The 18,322-nt window shown below is 38.2% G+C and overlaps 1 protein-coding gene across 4 annotated transcripts in view; it reads left to right on the top strand.

Moving 5' to 3' along the window:
• Positions 1 to 18,322, top strand: part of DIAPH2 (diaphanous related formin 2) — a 105,331-nt gene that overhangs the window by 42,378 nt on the left and 44,631 nt on the right. For all 4 annotated transcript variants that reach the window (XM_089536698.1, XM_089536697.1, XM_089536696.1 and 1 more), the window contains 7 exons: positions 1,384 to 1,716; positions 3,027 to 3,141; positions 5,807 to 5,908; positions 8,952 to 9,046; positions 10,114 to 10,215; positions 13,956 to 14,195; positions 16,575 to 16,704. In XM_089536698.1, the coding sequence (XP_089392824.1) occupies positions 1,384 to 1,716; positions 3,027 to 3,141; positions 5,807 to 5,908; positions 8,952 to 9,046; positions 10,114 to 10,215; positions 13,956 to 14,195; positions 16,575 to 16,704 (1,117 nt within the window). The remainder of the gene's footprint in view (positions 1 to 1,383; positions 1,717 to 3,026; positions 3,142 to 5,806; positions 5,909 to 8,951; positions 9,047 to 10,113; positions 10,216 to 13,955; positions 14,196 to 16,574; positions 16,705 to 18,322) is intronic.

Genomic DNA, 18,322 nt, shown 5'->3' with positions numbered 1-18,322 from the left:
TCCCATACACAGAGGTTGATTTGCTTAGTGTGTACTGTGGGGGTAGTTTGTTCAGAGAGTGCTTGCCTTTGCCATCCTCTCAGGCTTGCCTTCATCTTCCCTTGAGGCTGAGAGAGGGTGACTAGCCCAGTGGGTTTTTTTAATGCCCAAGCAAGAGAGCAAACCCTGGCCCTCCTTCACCACTGCCTCCTCCTGCTCTTCCTCAGATACATTTGTTCTCAGAAGTGCTCCAAAATCTCTATGTCTTTGAATTCTATTATTATTATTATTATTATTATTATTATTGTTATCATCATCATCTGAAAGAAAGAAATTGGCAGCATGAGCTTTCCTAATGTCTGCTTCCTCAGATGCCTGTAGTCTCAGAGGTGCAACAAGATCTCTGTAATATAAGGATTTCTATTAATTTTTTTTAATTAATGTTTTTGGCTGTTAGTTGGTTGTGTCCTCCATTTTTCCCAAATGTGTTTTATATTACTCTATTTTATTTCAAGTTCATTGCTGTGCTTATGTATCATGCTTTGTATTTTTTTTAAAAATCTTGCTGGTCATTGACTGAATAAAACATGTATGTATGTATCTTTAAAATAAACATTGAGAGGTTTGGTCTACCACTGAAAATTAACTTACTGAAATGGAGTTTAATCAGAAAGAAACTCTAAGAAGTCTATTTCTGATTTATAGCTTTTTATAACAGTAGTGCCACATTTTACTATAAGGGAGTGAAGATGCTGATATTTTGTCCAGGGCCTCAAATGTGTGGCTAAAAGCTTATATGGTACAGATAATGGACTCCCCCTGTGTTACCTTGCCAGTAAAAGTGAAACTTATTAAGAATCACAGCTGAAAGGCACATCTTCATCCTAATTTTTCAGCATGGACAGTTAACATCGTTTAGAAGATGGATTTTCTGAGGCGATGAATATTTAAATATGAGAATTATGATAATAATTCTGCTTCAGCCAGCTGACTTCATTTTTAGCAGTTCTGTGAATATGACTCAGATAAAAATATCTTAAGCCCCTGGAATGTATTTTGTTAATGGACACTATTTCTTGTTTTCAAATGCCACTTTATTAATTTGCTTGATCTATTTTAATACATCTTATAGAAGTTACATATAGAATTTGGTACTTCTTAATGGAGAGCCAAAAATACAACCCATTTCTGTTAAATGGCTCATACTGATTTGTAAATGATTTGAACTAATCATATTCTCTTCCAGTAATACAGAATAGAACCACTTTTCTTACTTGAATGGCCTGGTAGACATCAAGAATACAATGTTTTTCATTTTGCCATATGAATACAAATTTGCTACGTACCTCTGTTTGTAGTGTGGGTTGTGTTCCCTCTCCCATCTAAAACAGGTTTGTTTTACAGGCTCCTGTGTGTTCAAGTGGCTTATCAGCAGCAGGGATACCTCCACCCCCACCCCCTCTTCCAGGTCATACAACCTCTACAGCACCACCTCCACCACCACCATTACCTAGTGGTTTGTTGCCGCCACCACCACCACCACCTCCTCCTTTGCCTGGAGGGCCAATACCACCACCTCCTCCTCTACAAACTGCTTTTGGAGGTTTTCCACCACCACCACCGCCTCCTTTTGGTGGTAGCCCTTCTCTAGGAACTGTACCAGTGTTGCCTTTTGGAATGAAGCCTAAGAAGAAATACAGCCCTGAAGTGTCTATGAAGAGGATAAATTGGACAAAGGTATTTAATTGCGATATCTCTTTTTATAAAAAAATATATATCCTGATCTTAAAAAGGAAGAGCAGTACAGTTTTCTTTTGAATATGAGAATGCTCGTTTTTAATGTCTGCTAATTTCTGAGCTAATTATTTGTCTGTATAAAATAACCTGTCAGTATGTTAACTCTTTCACTGACCTCAAGGAGTGTTAGGCATGCATTATTTGGAGTTGTGACAGCCATACATGGTGATGTGCATGCCTCTGTGCCATGCATTCCACTGCATTCCAGCCAGCAGATAGCCAAAACAATATGCAGCTGCATATCCCTTATTGCTACCCTTCCCCCAAGCCAAGCATCTAACTACCAAACTCAGCATCTACTAAAATTCTATCCCCATTATTATTATTATTATTATTATTATTATTATTTTATATTCTGGCAGAGCTAGTGCTAACTGGTTCTGGCAATATCTTCCTTAAAAATAAAATAAAATAAAAATATCTTCCTTAAAAATAAAAAATCTTTGTTAGGAAAACAAAAAAGAATTCCAGAGAGATTGAAGACATTGTTAATAGGGTTGAGGTATAAATGTTAAATGTGGTGTAAGAAATATAAAAAGTACAAGAAAATAATAACTAAAGAAGGCAAGTGAGGAAGTTGCTATGTGTAAGATAGAAAGAGAGAAATTGAAGAGGGATGAATGGAAAGATAGGATTAGGAATGTAAGTGAAGGTCTGAGTAAGTAGTAGAGGGTGTAGAGAATGTAGAATGGTTAAAGAAAGATGTGAGATGAGAGAATAGGGGGATATTAGAGTGAAGATGAGTGATAGAAAATAAATCAGATAAGAAGGTAAGAAAGTAAAAATGGAAGTGCTGAATGCAAAGAAGGAGATGGAAGGGAATGTTAAGTTTTGTGTTAGGAAAGTTGAGTATGTGAGAGTAGAAGATAAAATAGAAAGTACTGTAGAAGAGAAAGTGTAGGTATGTTAGAGGTTAGTAGAAGGTGACTGTAGATAGATGTTTAGAAGAGTTAGCTATAAGATATTATCTAAGATGTTATTAGTGTTATTATTATAACACTATTATTGTGTTTATTTGTTTATTATGATTATGTTATGGGATATAGGTATGTTGGGCAATATAGATATGTTTTTTGTTGATCTATGTATGTATGTTTATGTATGCATGTTTTGTACGTGTTTTATTATTAAAACTCTTTTATTTTGAATAAAGATTATTAAAAAATACTACCTTTTTGTTTAAATTAACAGCCAGCACAGTCTCTGGGCCCAGCATGGGTAGTACCTAACTAGCTTCATTTTAATTTCAGATTGAACCTCAAGACATATCAAAACATTGTTTTTGGATAAAAGCTAAGGAAGAAAAATTTGAAAATCCAGATCTATTTGCAAAACTGGCACTCACTTTTGCTACACAGATGAAAGGTAATTATTTTTTTTTATTTAACTGGTCTATTAGTAGTGTATATGTACTTTACTGTTTTCACTGTGTAAAGCACTGTGAAGGCCATATGATAATTCAGGGCAAATTTGAGCCATAGTGGTATAAAGACAACGGAAACAGGATGTGTGCCAGATGCTAAATGTTCTGGTGTTTCTATTCACTTGAGCATTGGATGCAAGGAACCTGTTTGATAGAATGTGGCAGGTGGGAAGCTATCAAATAATCACTTACTCTCTTGCCCCAAAGGTCCTTGGTGGAGTGTGGGATTTTTCTTTCCAGCTATTTATTAGTAGGGCTGCCCCCTTTCAAGTAAATGGAGCTATAAGAGCCTGGTGCTTACTTCACTGGAGGCTTGTGGGAAGAATATCACCGAAGGGTTCAACATGAGTTAACTGACTGTATAAAATGTAGTCTGAAGGCATATGCTAAAGACTGAAGTGGAATGGTGTTTTGCCAATGACGAGATTCTTTTCTGTGATTAGGAAGCAATTTTGGTTGCATAAGCTTTGTGATTTATTATACATCCAGTGAGCCATATGAAGATGAACCCCAAATTCTAAAAAGTTAAGTACAGTGAACCCTTGTTAACCACTGGGTTTTGGTTCCAGGAACCCCCATGAATAACAAAATCTGTGTATGTTCAAGTCCCATTACAGTGGCATAGCAAAATAGTGTCCCTTATATAAAATGGGAAAATCAAGGTTTGATACTTGAAATTTTTACTTTTTTTGAATATTTTCAAACTATGGATGCTTGAATCTGTGTATAAAAAGTTCATGTATAAGGAGGGCCAACTTTAGAAGCTGGAATAAGAGAAATGAGGAAAAACGAATTGCCAGAAACAGATTACATTCCTATTGAACTACTACAATCCACACTGACAAAATCAACCAACATATGTCAACAGATACGGAAAACAAAATGGTGGTCAGTGAACTGGAAATGATCAATTTTGCATCCCCATCCACAAGAAGGGAGACGCAAAAGACTACAGCAACTACAGGACCATAGCACTAATCTCATGTGCAAGCAAAACCATCCTTAAAATTGAGAAACATAGACTCCAACCATACATGGAGAGAGAAATCCCAGAGGTCCAAGTGGGTTCAGGAGAGGAAGAGGAACCAGGGACTACATTGCAAACATACAGTGGCGAATGGAGTGTATCAACGAATTCTAAAAGAAAACCAACGTGTGCTTTATAGTCTACAAAAAGCCTTTGACTGCATAGATCATGAAAAGCTGTGGAATGCCCTTAAAAACATGGGAGGCACATCTGATAGTCCTGATGAGGAATCTGTACCTAGGACAAGATACTTCTATCAGAACAGAACACAGAGAAATACAGAGAAACACAGAGAAACTGAATGGCTCCCAATTGGCAATGGGGTCATGCAAGGCTGCATCCGTTCATCCTATCTTTTCACCTTGTATGTAGAACATATAAGAAAAGCACTTGGACACAAAAGTAAGAGGCGTGAAAATAGGAGGAAGGAACATCAACAATTTAAGATATGCAGATGACACCATACTATTAGTAGAAAACATTGAAGGTCTAGAGCAACTACTGGCGAAGGTGAAAGAAGAAAGTGAAGAGGCAGGCTTACTGTGAACAGAAAGCAAACAAAAATAATGACAACAGAGGATCTTCACAAAACCAACCTAGACAATGAGGGCATAGAAATAATAAAAGAGTTCCTATACCTTGGATCAAACTGATCAGATCGGGGACTGTAGCCACGAAATCAGAAGAAGATTAAGAATGAAGAAGGCAGCTAGGAAAGACCTAGAAAAGCTCCTAAAGAGCAAAGATATACAACCAAGCACCATATATACTTATATACAAGTTGACCTCATGCATATGTCGAGGGAAAGTTTCAGGCTAAAAATCATGAATTTTGATATGACCAGTGAAAAAGTCTAGGGAAAAACCTATGGGGTTATAACAAAGGATAGAAAGGGGAAAACACCACTTTCATCCCTCCTTCTTCTCTGGACCTCTCTGGACCACCAAACATAACTTTCCCGGGGCTGGAGGAGACGTTTTAACATTGGGGAGGAAAGGAGATGGAGTTAAATGGGGTCTTTCTTTGATGGGAAGAGAAGCCTTTCAAATCAGATTGGGAAACTCTTTCATAAACACACGCAAACTCATGCCTCAAGGCATGAAGAGTGAGTCATCACAGGGTGCTCATTTCAGGGCCTTTCTAAATGGTATTAGTATATTGACCTATATATACGTCAACCCAGGTTTTTATGGTCAATTTTGGGGCATAAATTTCTTGACTTTTGGGGCCTGAACAGACAGGCCAAAATAAAGCTGCTTTGGGTCTCTGTGGAGGTAAGCTGTTTAAATGACATATGCATCTTAAAAGGCCAGAAGCTGCGCCAAAGCTGTGTTCCAGTCCTTAGGACTGGAGCGTGGCTTTGGCAAGGCTTCTGGCCTCTTAGGACGCATGCATAATTTAAAAAGCATACCTCTAAAGAGACCCGAAGCAGCATTATTTTGGCCTGTTTGTTCAGGCCCATAGTTGAGTATATACAGTATTTTACAACTGGGTTAAACACAGTCAGGACGTACATTCAAAAAATGCTTCTATTAAATCTCTATACACTTTTAAAGTGCCTTTTTGTTTTGTTTTGCAGTTAAAAAGCCAGTTGAGGGTACAGAAGAAAGGAAGATAGCTATCCCTAAGAAGCGAGCTAAAGAATTAAGGCTTTTAGATGGGAAAACAGCACAGAATTTGTGTATGTAATATTTTTGTTAACTTTACACTGTCTATTTGATGTTTATCAATTATTTGATATTTATAATGATATTTATTTGATATCTATAATGATATTTCATATTGACATGTATAATGAAGTGTCTTACTGTGGAAGTGTCTTCCCTGGCATTGTTTTCATTGGCTTTGCCTGCTTGGACTAGATCAAAGGAAGTAATAGTGCCACTATATTTTGCTCTGCTCAGGCCCCACCTGGAATACTGTGTCCAGTTCTGGGCACCACAATTCAAAAAGGATGTTGAGAAATTGGAGCATGTCCAAAGGAGGGCGACTAAAATGGTGAAGGGTCTTGAAACCATGCCCTATGAGGAACGCCTTAGGGAGCTGGAGATATTTAGTCTGGAGAAGAGAAGGTTAAAAGGTGATATGATAGCCCTGTTTAAATACTTGAAGGGATGTCATATTGAGGAGGGAGCGAGCTTGTTTTCTGCTGCTCCAGAGAACAGGACCCGGAACAATGGATACAAACTGCAGGAAAAGAGATTCCACCTCAACATTAGGAGGACCTTCCTGACAGTAAGGGCTGTTCAACAGTGGAACACACTTCCTCAATGGAGCATGGTGAAGTCTCCTTCTTTGGAGGTCTTTAAGCAGAGGCTAGATGGCCATCTGTCAGGGATGCTTTGATTGTGATTTCCTGCATGGCAGGGGGTTGGACTGGATGGCTCTTGTAATCTCTTCCAACTCTATGATTCTATGACTTGGTTTGAGGCAGGAAGAGCATTTTGTGAAAACCTCTAATTATATTTTAGAAAACTTAACTTCCAGATACTGAGATGGAATGATACCTTCAAATGCTCTTAATTCCACGAAGTAATGAGGGAGAGACCTCATTCATAGCTATGTCAAACTTTAGTGCATTATGAGAATATTCTTGTAAACATGTGTCAGCAAACCAGCCTGATATAAATTGAACATAGAGGTGTTTTGATGGTTATGCATGAAAGTCAACTTTCTATGCTGGAAAAAACAACAGTAGGGATACCACTGACCAGAACTAAATCACAAACAAGATGATGCTTCTTTATATAGAAAGCAATTGCAAATTCTTGTTTTTTTTACCATTCTTTAAACATGCAGTTCCGAAGGTGTGACCGTGTTCTCATGGAATTTGTTATACAGTGGATAGGAGAAACCAAGCATAGTCAGAAAGCTGGTTTCAGTAAACTGTGGATGATCCTGTGGTAAGGAATGGTAAAAGAAAAGGGAGTTCACGATAGATGGGCATTTCTTAAAGGGGAAATATCAAAGACACAATTTGAAGCAGTTCCAATGAGGAGGAAAGATGAGAGTTGTACAGAGAAAACAGGATAGATGTCTAAAGAATTTTCAGCTGAGCTAAAATAAAATTCCAAAAAGGGGAAATGTACAAGAAATGAAAAAGGGGGAAATCACCAAAGAGGAATTGAAACAAATAGGCAGCATGTGTAGGGGCAAAATCAGAAAAGCTAAAATGGAGAATGAACTAGAGAGGTTAAAAGCAATTTTAAAATGGTTTTTGTTTGTTTGTTTATTTTGTCCATAGCAAAAGAAAGAACAAAGAAATGGTAGGGCTGCTCTGTAGAGAAAATTGTGAGATGCTAACAGGGAACAGAGAAAAAGCAGAACTTCTAAACACCTTTGCCTTAGTCTTGTCCCCAAAGGAAAAAGTGTAGATGAGAGGTAGTGCAGGAATTCCTGGCTACCCTAAAAAAATTCGAATCTCTTGGCCCTGATGAAATTCATCCAAGGATATTGAAAGAACTGTCAGAAATAATCTCAGAACCACTGGTCATAATCCTTTGAGAATTCCTGGTAGCCCCAGCAGACTGGAGGAGGGCAAAACTACTTAAGAGTACTGAATATGGACAGTGCAGGAGCTGCTGCAGTCACCTGCAACAGCTGTGGTATGTTTGTGTTTGTGCCAATGGATGTGAGTAACTTCAGCTGCACTAAGTGCAAGTTGGTAGTCCTGTTAGAAGAGAAGGTGCATTAATGGGAGGCCCAGATTATGGTTCAGCATATAAGGGAACAAGAGGTTTTCCTGGACAGAGTGGAACAGACTGTACAGGATGGAGAGCACACAGAAGAAGCTGCTGAGGAGGAAGTCATTTCCCTTAAACAGGAAGTAGACAGTTGGAGAAATGTGACACACAGACGTAAGAAAACCAGGGATTGTCTGTGATTTTGCAGCTAAAGAACTGATGTGCTCTCCCGTATGAGGCATGAGAAGGGAGAGCAGCAAGTCCAGTCCTCAGGGAAAGTGCTGATCACCTTGTTAGAATCAGCACAGGGAAGAGCTGCTCCTAAGCCTCAGAGGAGGCATATTGTGGTAGTGGGGGGGTTCCTTTCTGAAAGGTACAGAAACAGTGATTTGTGGACCTAACAATGGCGGGTTATAGAAGGTATGGAAGGGCCGCCGCCGTTTAGTGCGTGACGAGCACGCACTAGGGTTAGGGCGGTGCAGAAGCACCACCCTTTTGTAACCCTAGTGCGTGCTCGTCATGCACTAAAGTGCTGGTCTGTAACCGGCCAATATGTCTCAGGATGTGTGTTGTCTCCCTGGGCCAAAAATCCATGATGTGACAGTGAGGCTGACAAGACTTGACAAGCCTACTGACCATTACTCCTTCCTCTTGTTCCACATGGAAACCAATGATATTGCAAGGCACAGCCTTCAGAATATCATAGTGGATTATGAGACTCTGGGTAGGAAGATGAATTAGCTGGATACACAGGTTGTCATCTCATATCATCTATCCCAATTGAAGGGCATGGTCCAAGAAGGGAGAACAAAATAGCAGTAATGACAGAAACTGTTTTGCCAGCAGTATGAAAACTTTGATCAGGAGGACTTTAAACTGAGTTATCTGAATGAGGGAGACAGTATTCTGGAAGGCAGGAGTTTATCAAGGGCTGAAGATAATAGCCAAAGAGTTCTAGAGAGAACAAGGCAAATATGGCTTCTCTCCAGGAAATCGCATGCAATATACATTTTACAATAGTTTCTCAATTTGTTGTTTCAGCTATTTTCTTGGGGTCTTTCCGCATGCCTTATGAGGAAATTAAAAATATTATTGTAGAAGTAGATGAAGAGAAACTGAGTGAAGCATTGATTCAGGTAAGTTAACACAGTGTTGTTTTCAATTAAATGAGACTAAGAAGAAACAAGATGGCATTAATAGTGAAACGAGATTGGTCAGACAAGCCTGCACTTAATTGCTCTGTCTGATTTCTATGCTGAATATATAGGTAAAGGTGGGTTAGACACAGATAAAGGAGACATGAAAATCTGAGGAATAAACATTAACTATATGCAGATGACACCATCCTAATAGCAGAAAATAGTAAACACTTGGAACAACTATTGACAAAGAAGGTTCAGAAAGAAAGTGAAAAAACAGGGTTACAATTGAACACTGACAGAATAATCACAGACAGTTTATGTACCTTTAATGTGGATAACAAAGGGCCTGGACAGACAGGCCAAAATAAACCTGCTTCAGGCCACTTTGGAAGTGTGCAGTTTAAATGATGCATTAAGAGGCCAGAAGCCGTGCCAAAGCCACGCTCCAGTCCTAAGGACTGAAGCAAGACTTTGGCACAGCTTCTGGCCTCTAAAGATGCATATGTCATTTAAACAGCATACCTTCAAAGTGACCTGAAACAGCTTTATTTTGGCCTGTCTGTTCGGGCCCAAAGACATCAAGATACCTTTGCTCAGTCATTAGTCAAAATGGAGAGTGTAATCAAGAAATCAGAAGAACAATAGAACTTAGAAGGGCAGCCATGAAGGAATTAAATAAGAGTATAAAGTATATCATGAAATACCAAAGTCATCATACCTGAACACGATGATGGATCCGATAAGGCTGATAGACTTAATAAACTATTCTTTACTTAAAATGTTAGGTAAAATCTATAGATTGTATGTTACTAACTTCTAGATTTTAGAAAGAGAGCAAATACTAAATTCCCATAAGATATTATTTAAAATTTCCATGCACTTTCAGTTTTCAGATAACTGAAGACCAGTTGCTATTCTAATCTTTGTAAATTTATGCAATACTCTTGAAGAAACTGTTTAGATTTTTAAATACTATTTATTTTTCCTGTTGTGTTCCATATAATTAAAAAATGTAAATGTGACAGTAATACTGATTTTCAATTCTTTATACTTTATACTAGAATTTAGTTAAAAACCTACCTGAACAGAAGGAACTCAGTGCCTTAGCCGAGTTGAAGAATGAATATGATGATCTCTGTGAGCCGGAACAGTTTGGTGTTGTGGTATGTTCTGTTATATAATTTCAGTCCACAGTTCCTATCTACTGCAACTCAGAGTTTGTAGGTTTTATATTGAAAAGTTTGCTAAGGATGCCTGAGAATTTTAAAACTGGCTCAGTAATTATAGAATCATACAATTATAGAGTTGGAAGAGACCACAAGGGCCATCCAGTCCAACCCCCTGCCATGCAGGAAATCACAATCAAAGCATTCATGACAGGTGGCCATCCAACCTCTGTTTAAAGACCTCCAATGAGGGAGGTCCATTGAGGGAGGGTGTTCCACTGTCAAACAGCCCTTACTGTCAGGAAGTTCCTCCTAACGTTGAGCTGGAATCTCTTTTCCTGTAACAAACTGGAAAATGCCTCTCCCCTTCCAGAAGCTGACAAAAGAGACTCTAGCCAGATGTCTCTTCATGAGGCTTTTATTCTTTAGAAGTTCCACTATGTACAAGGTTAACTTACAACTCCAACACCTTCCACCATCATCCACAACTCACTGAGACCCACACTGTGACTTGAGGCACACCCCTTTTATAGCCAGAGCTCCAAGTGGCCTTTTTGGCCCTGCCTCTTCCTCCTGTGTCACAATGATCTCTGTCCCCTGTCCAGGGTGCCTTTGCATTTTTGCAGCCTTTTGCAGCACTTTATTGCACTTGGTGACCATCATCTTTGATGTCACTTACCATGACTCAGCACTGGTGGAAAAATGCTTTGTCATCATGGCTGACAGTGACCCTTTGTTGTACAGTCACTATTTAATACCACATTTTGCATTTTCTCAGGACTCTATTCCCAACAGGAGCTACTGCTAATGCAATCCAAAGTTTGCCCAGTGATTCCAGAAGTTTCCGAGCTTATCGTTATAGATTTCTATTTCCTTTTCCTCAATAATTAACTTCCTTGAAGTTTCTTTGTATGATTTTTTTCTTTCATTCTTACTACTGTGAAACAAATTGCTATGTCTCTTGATATCTTTTCCCCCCTGCTATAAATCAAATTTATTCTGAATGTCCTGTCTATTTGAGAGTTCATGAAATCCTTGGTGATATCTAAATACTCTGCTAGTGGTGGAATAATTATTTTTATTAATTGTGTGTTTGTGTTTTCTGACACTCCTTGAAGTTTTATACATTTTCCCCTGTATCTGCATTCTTGAATTAATAAATTTTGTTGTTTTTGTTTCAGATTATTCTGCAATTCTTTTGTTTTTGTTTCAACGTCCTTTGTTTTATTCAACACTACTTCTGCTTTTGTTTTTACTTCTGAAAAAATTATTTGTTTATTTTGTCTATTTTATTTGCAAGAATGTTTATTTCTTTGTGCATATCTTGTCTGATTTCTTCTCTCGCATCCTTTAGTTCTTCCCTTATTTCTTTCTTAAAATTCTTTTTAAATTCCCCCAATTCTTGCAGGATGATTGAACCTATGTCCAGTTGTTTGCTTGATGCCTGAAAAGAATCCCTCCTTCAACTTTGCATTGTTGTTGTTTTGAGTCTTGTTCCCATAGCCATTTTGTTCTTTCTTAACTCACACTTGAATTCTGATAATTTTTTATTTTCTTTTGTAACAATCTCAAACAATATTTTCTATATTCTCTTCTTTTGTTATTGTCACCTTTTTTGGCTTATATTGTTATACACACCTTGCACCATTTACAATAAACTGAATTGAGTCAGAAGTTATCTAGTTACTAAATTTCACCATTAATAAACAATAGCTTTTCTAAATGTTAGTTATACAATGTTTAAAACCAACCGAGCTTATAATCAGACATAAACAGGTGGGCTTATAGTCGGATAGCTGAAAATGTTGAATCATCTCGAGGGTCCAAGAAAAGCCTTGAAATCACTATGAATTGCAAACGTATTGAAGTTTTACTGCAGTAATAGTAAAAGTAATGTTGCAGTAACGTTACAGTAACAACATTGTAATGTATAAACAGCTCAGTCCTCTGAAAATCTAAAGAAATCAGTGATACTTTTCTGCTTTCCCGACGATTGCAGTTTCATCGCAGCCAAGTCTTGCCATCTTTGCAGCATCATAATGTCGACCCCTGTAGCTTCTTCTTGTTGCTTGATGTACTTCATTGTGATTTCTAGAGCTCTAACCCCATCGCCATGCGAGATTGTGAGAGGTTCAACAGATGATGCTTGCTCATCAATTTCTATTTCGTTGCCATCGCTATTGACAAGAGTGACAGTTTCTTCATCAGTAATTTCAAACTGATTGTCTTCATTCATCCAGCTGTCAACCTCTTGCGAAGACACATCCACACACCCAGGGATACAGTGTACTAAGGGTAGAATGCTTTCTTCCTCTTCATCTGTACTTTCCATCATTTCGTCGTCTTCTTCATTTTCACATAACAATCTATTCATTTTCACATAACAACCTCATTTGACAATTGTTGGAGCCTAACATCACTCCAAGCCCTTGCAACCCAATAAACAACATCCTTTACATTGATGCGTTTCAATCTTTCAATCATGTCTTGCCCTTCTTCAGTTTCTTCTATCATTGTCGACAGTAGCTCCTGCGATAGTTCCTTTTTAGCATTTCCAAAACGCCCTGATCCATCGGTTGGCATATGGCATTAGGTGGCAGAAAAATAGCCTTAATGTTCCCATCTTGAAGCTCCTTTGCATCAGGGTGTCGGGGCAAAAAACTGCTTTTCTGGGGCAGTCATTAACTTTCAAAAATTTCTCTTTGGAAGGAACGAATTCCTTAAAAAAACAGTCTTTGAAAATTTCTCTGCTCATCCACGCACTGTTACATGCTCTCAGGATACAGTCCCAATCCAGTGGCTATGATTGATATTATGCAATGTCCATATTTCCCATCCCACTGGCATTTCTCAGTTTGCCTGGCAAACAGAATGGCTTATTCCTGCCACTCACTGTTCATAGTCTGCCTTTAGGCACTGTCTGAACCAAGCTGTTTTTATTTCCCTCTCACTCTAACTGATACTGAGTTGAACAAAGGTGGAAATGATGTTGAACAAAGTTTGAAATGATGAATTTAATTTATTAAAATAGTGTGTAAAGTCCATGGGATGCATAATATGCTTTTTCTTCCATACTCTATTGAAAAGTATAAGTATTGCAGTCAGTTGTGCAAAATGAAAAATGCTGTCATTGTGTTTGAAATTAGTTCATAAGTTAAATGTTAAGCAGAATTAAGAAGGAAAATGTAAAAATCTAATGTTACATTAAAATGACTGGTTGTGGTGGTGGTGATGATGATGATGGTGTTGATGTTCCTTTTCTCTCCCCACCTGCCATGGCCTAAGGCTACCTTTGATATTCCTTTTTAGTTCCAAATGTAATTGAAAGAACTGCTGTTGAAACACAGGCCCCAGGCTGTGTGAATATAATTGTTGTATGATTCCTTGCGAGTCAGCAAAGTGTAATGATTTGAGCATTGGACTATGATTCTGGAGACCAGGGTTCAAATCCCAGCTTAGCCACTAGGTGATCTTGGGTAAGTTACGCTCTATCAGTCTCAGAGGAAGGCAAAGGCAAGTCCTATCTGAATAAATCTCACCAAGAAAACCCTGTGATATGGTGGTCTTGGGATCACCATAAATCAGAAACAACAACAAATTATTGTTTTTTTGGTCTTTCAGAAGGTGGGTTTTTTGGTTTCTTTATTTTTTATTTTTTTGCAGTGTTGTGTCTTCAACAGAATAGCAAATATATTGTTCAGTTCTATTGTATGGAAATGCTTTTTCTTTTCTTTCAGATGAGCTCTGTTAAAATGTTACAGTCTCGTCTGAATGGCATCCTTTTCAAGCTAACATTTGAAGAGCACATAAATAATATCAAGCCTGGCATTATGGCAGTAACAATAGCCTGTGAGGAACTAAAAAAGAGTGAAAACTTCAGTAAGCTGTTAGAACTTGTGTTGTTGATTGGCAACTACATGAATTCTGGCTCAAGAAATGCCCAATCACTGGGCTTCAATCTTAGTTTTCTGTGCAAGGTAAGTCAAACACTTATAAGTGTATATTGTGCTATTGTAATGATATTCCTCTAGTCTAGAGCCATGTTGAACAAAGACTTAAAGATCTTTACTGTCACCTCTGGTTCCTCAAAAATGTCTATATTGTGTATGGTAGACCCATCCATGGACTCAAGTGTCTGTGGATTACCACCCCCACCCCTTATTGTCAGTGACAGTGCTTGTATGTGGCTGTGCCGATGCAGCCACATGTACATCACCACCTATTGACTAGCAAGGGGCTTAAGCATGCACATTTTTTTCTCATCTGCTGGGGAGCCCATAACAATGGGAATGGCACAGTGTATATTGTCTTGGGTGATACATGTACAGAAATAATATTCCATGAGCAATTTAAATGATTTTGTCTGTACTTTTTTGTCTCTTTTAAACCTATATTTGTGAATAGTATAAAGTGAGATGTGGGCTCATAGATTTCCCTTCCTATTTTTCCAAAATGTATTTAACACCAGATAACATTGCTTATTTATGTGGATCAGTGTGTGTGTGTAGAGGAGAAAAAAGCATCAGTGCTTAGTATTTTGTTTGAGATGTAGAGAAATGTGAAAGTAAACACATTCTTGTGTACCAAATAGAAACATCTAAATCACAGTGACCATTATCCAACGGGAGTTGGGAAGGAAACTACATGTTTCTGTGTGGCAACAACAGTTATTCATAGAATCATAGAGTTGGAAGAGATGAAAAGGGCCATATAGTCTAACCCCCTGCCATGCAGGAATATACAATCAAAGCACTCCTGACAAATGGTCATCCACCCTCTGTTTAAAAAAATCTAAAGAAGGAGGCTCCACCCCACTTTGAGGCAGCATGTTCCACTGTGGAACAGCTCTTACTGATAAGAAGTTCCTCCTAATGTTTAGCTGGAATTCCTATTTGAATCCATGTCCTAATCTCTGGAGCAGCAGAACATTATTTTGGTTATAATGTCACAACTTAACCTTCTCTTCCCATGCTAAACATACCCAGATCCCTAAACTGCTCCTTATAGGGCATAGTTTCCTCATTCTTTTACCATTTTGGTCATCCTCCTCAGGACACACTCCCCCTTGCCAGTGTTGCCCTTGAATTGTGGTGCCCAGAACTGGACACAGTTTTTCAAGTGAGGTCTAACCAAAGCAGAATAGACTGCTATTACTTTCGTTGATCTAACTACTATACTCCTATTATGCATGCTAGCATCACTTTGGGGTTTTTTTAGCTGTTGCTAATAGTATTATTATTAATAGTGCTAATATACATGGTGGCTTAGAAGTTATAATGTCAATTCTGACAATCATAAGGTTGGAAGGTTGGCAGTTTGAGGTCCACATGCCGGATGAGAGAATGAGCTCCCGTCACTATTACCAACTTCTGCCAACCTAGCAGTTCGAAAGCATGCAAATGTAAGTAAATAAATAGGTACTACTTCAGTGGGTAACAGTGTTCTGTGCAGTCATGACCGCTGGAATTATCTTCGGACAAAGCTGGCTCTTCAGCTTTGTAATGGAGATGAGCACCATCCCCTACAGTCAGTTACAACTAGACATTCATGTCAAGAGAAAATCTTTACCTTTACTATTCAATACTGTTATACAGGTTGGAAAATCATAGTGATTTTATAGCAGTAAGGAGCTTACTACATCTTGGCAGCTTTGAAAGTTGAGTATCTTTTACTAGCATTTGCTTAGCACTTCCACAAATGATGGAGTTCATCACATTGGCTTTGCTCCTGCGATAGATGCAGGATATAATTTTAAGAAGGCGGATCTTACTGCATTTCACTGTTGCCAGGGAGTATGCAGCCCATTTGCAACCCGGGCTTCTGCTGCATCTTTTCAAGAAGATTGGCTTTCTTAAAGTTACATCCCACAACTATTATGGGATCAAATCCCGTGCAATAAACTCCTACATTTTAATTGTTTCCCTCTATTTGTTGTTAATAGGAAATAAGTGCATCAGCTGGGGTATGGGCCACACTATGGATGTTCCTATAAACATAAACACCATTTTGAAAAAGAAAGACTGTGTCATGAGAAGATATAATATAGAGAAAAAAATTACACATCTTATTTAATTGGAAACACAAATGATGCCATTTATTGACAAAAAGATGTAGAACTTTAGTTATAGTATTAAGGCCAAAATAGAAATAAATGCCTAAAAATGTAAAATAACGTAAGGATAAACATGTTAAATAAAATTTCAAATTGTCTTTGGAATTATCTTGAAATGCAATTAATTTATATCTGAAAAGAGATACCATATCATGTGTTGAGGATGTGTTCTGGGCGGGGGGGGGGGGAGAGGAAAATATTACTAAAAATAATTCACACATACCATTTTTCTTTTCGTTTACAGATTAGAGACACAAAATCATCAGATCAAAAAATAACACTCTTGCAGTTTCTGGCTGCAATTTGTGAAGAGAATTATCGTGACATCTTGAAATTTCCAGATGAGCTTGAACATGTGGAGAGTGCAAGCAAAGGTACATAGCAAGATGGCAGTAATAATAATTTCTATATACTAAGTTCGAGTCATGGTCTTGAAATAGTTTCAGCATTGGACTATAATTTTGGAGACCAGGGTTTGAATGCTTGCTTGGCTATGGAAACCCACTGGCATGTCAGTTCTCTCAGGGGCTTGACAGGCCTGTAGAAGGTCCTTTTCGTGCCAGATCGGGGCTGTGGCAACTACATGTCATGGCCCTGATCTCTCCTTTTTTGTGCCCTGGAAAGGGCGCCATAGCCACTGGTATGTAGCTTTTCCACGCTCCTTTGGGGCTGCATTATGTAAACGCAGTACCAGAGGATTGCCATGTGGAGTGGCACATGGCATTATGCCAGCCTGGGGGTGGAGTCGTGTGTCATGTGGATGCCATGCCCTGACCCTGCTCCCAAGCTGGCCTTTCCCACCGGTCTATATAGCTCCTCAGTCTCAGAGGGAGGCACTGGCAAAAAAACTCTTAACAAATCTTTCTAAGAAAAACCTGTGATAGGCTTGCTTTAGGGTTGCCATAAGTAAAAAATGCCTTGAAGACACAAAACAACAGTAGCAGCAACAACAAAAATAAAAGCATATACTAAGTAATTGGTAGGCAAAGGATAGCCCTGCAGATGCTGTTGGATTGCAGTTCAGTCCTAGACAGTATAGTATAAGCATGGGTGAGAAACATTAGCATTTATGGTCCAACAACATACTTAAGTCCCTCCATATCCATGGATTCTTTATCCACGGATTCAACAATCCGTCGCTTGAAAATACACTCATCCCTCCATATTTGCAGCTTTGATATTTACAGATTTAATTATTCACAGATTTGTTAGATCTCCTTCTGGTTGATTGTCCTTATTTTCTTCCATCTTTTCCTCTGGAAGTAATGGTGCTTTTTGTTGGTCCTCATCGTCCTTATTAGGTTTAAATCTTTTCAAGAAATCTTTTGCTTTTATAATAGAATTAATTTTCTATCTGTGTTGCCTATAGACAAAAGACACTCCCTCTATTCTCTCCCATGAATAGTTAATTTTTGACACAGGTTTCTGTGTCAAAAATCTATATTCCTGCCTCTTCTTCAGCACCACCAATTTTTATAATTTCCCATCAATTTGTAAGTTTTCTTGGTAGCTCATTTGGAGAATTTGTTCCCTTGTCCTAGATCTGATAAAATTTTTGATGACATCTCTCGGAAGATTCTTTTCTCAAGCCACAGTAGAGCTTACATGAAAGACTCAATCTGTATTTTATGTGTTGCAAATAAAATTTTTTTTTTTTTAAAGAAATCTAACATTTTGGGAAGAACACCAAAATGATCTTCCCCCCAACACTAGGGTTCCATTTGAAGGGAATCATTCTCTAATGGAAAAGACTGGATTCTGTGAGTTCCAAATTAATGGGAAAGTTCCAGTCTGTCACCTGAGATGTTAATTTTAGTGTAAAGGATTTCTTGTCACATTACACATGGGCTGACACTACATGTGTTTGTGTATCAGCAATAGCTTGGTGAATGACCTATCTCAATAAAAGTAATTGGTACTGTCAAAAAGAAGAAAGAAAATGAATGTAGAATTGGAGGATTGGTATAAAGAAATATAGAAATTAGCAATTAA

Source organism: Sceloporus occidentalis, unplaced genomic scaffold (assembly GCF_023333645.1).
Source record: "Sceloporus occidentalis isolate IW3139 unplaced genomic scaffold, rSceOcc1.0.p SCAF_8, whole genome shotgun sequence".
Classification (NCBI taxonomy): Eukaryota; Metazoa; Chordata; class Lepidosauria; order Squamata; family Phrynosomatidae; genus Sceloporus; species Sceloporus occidentalis.
This window is presented reverse-complemented; position numbering and strand designations above follow the sequence as displayed.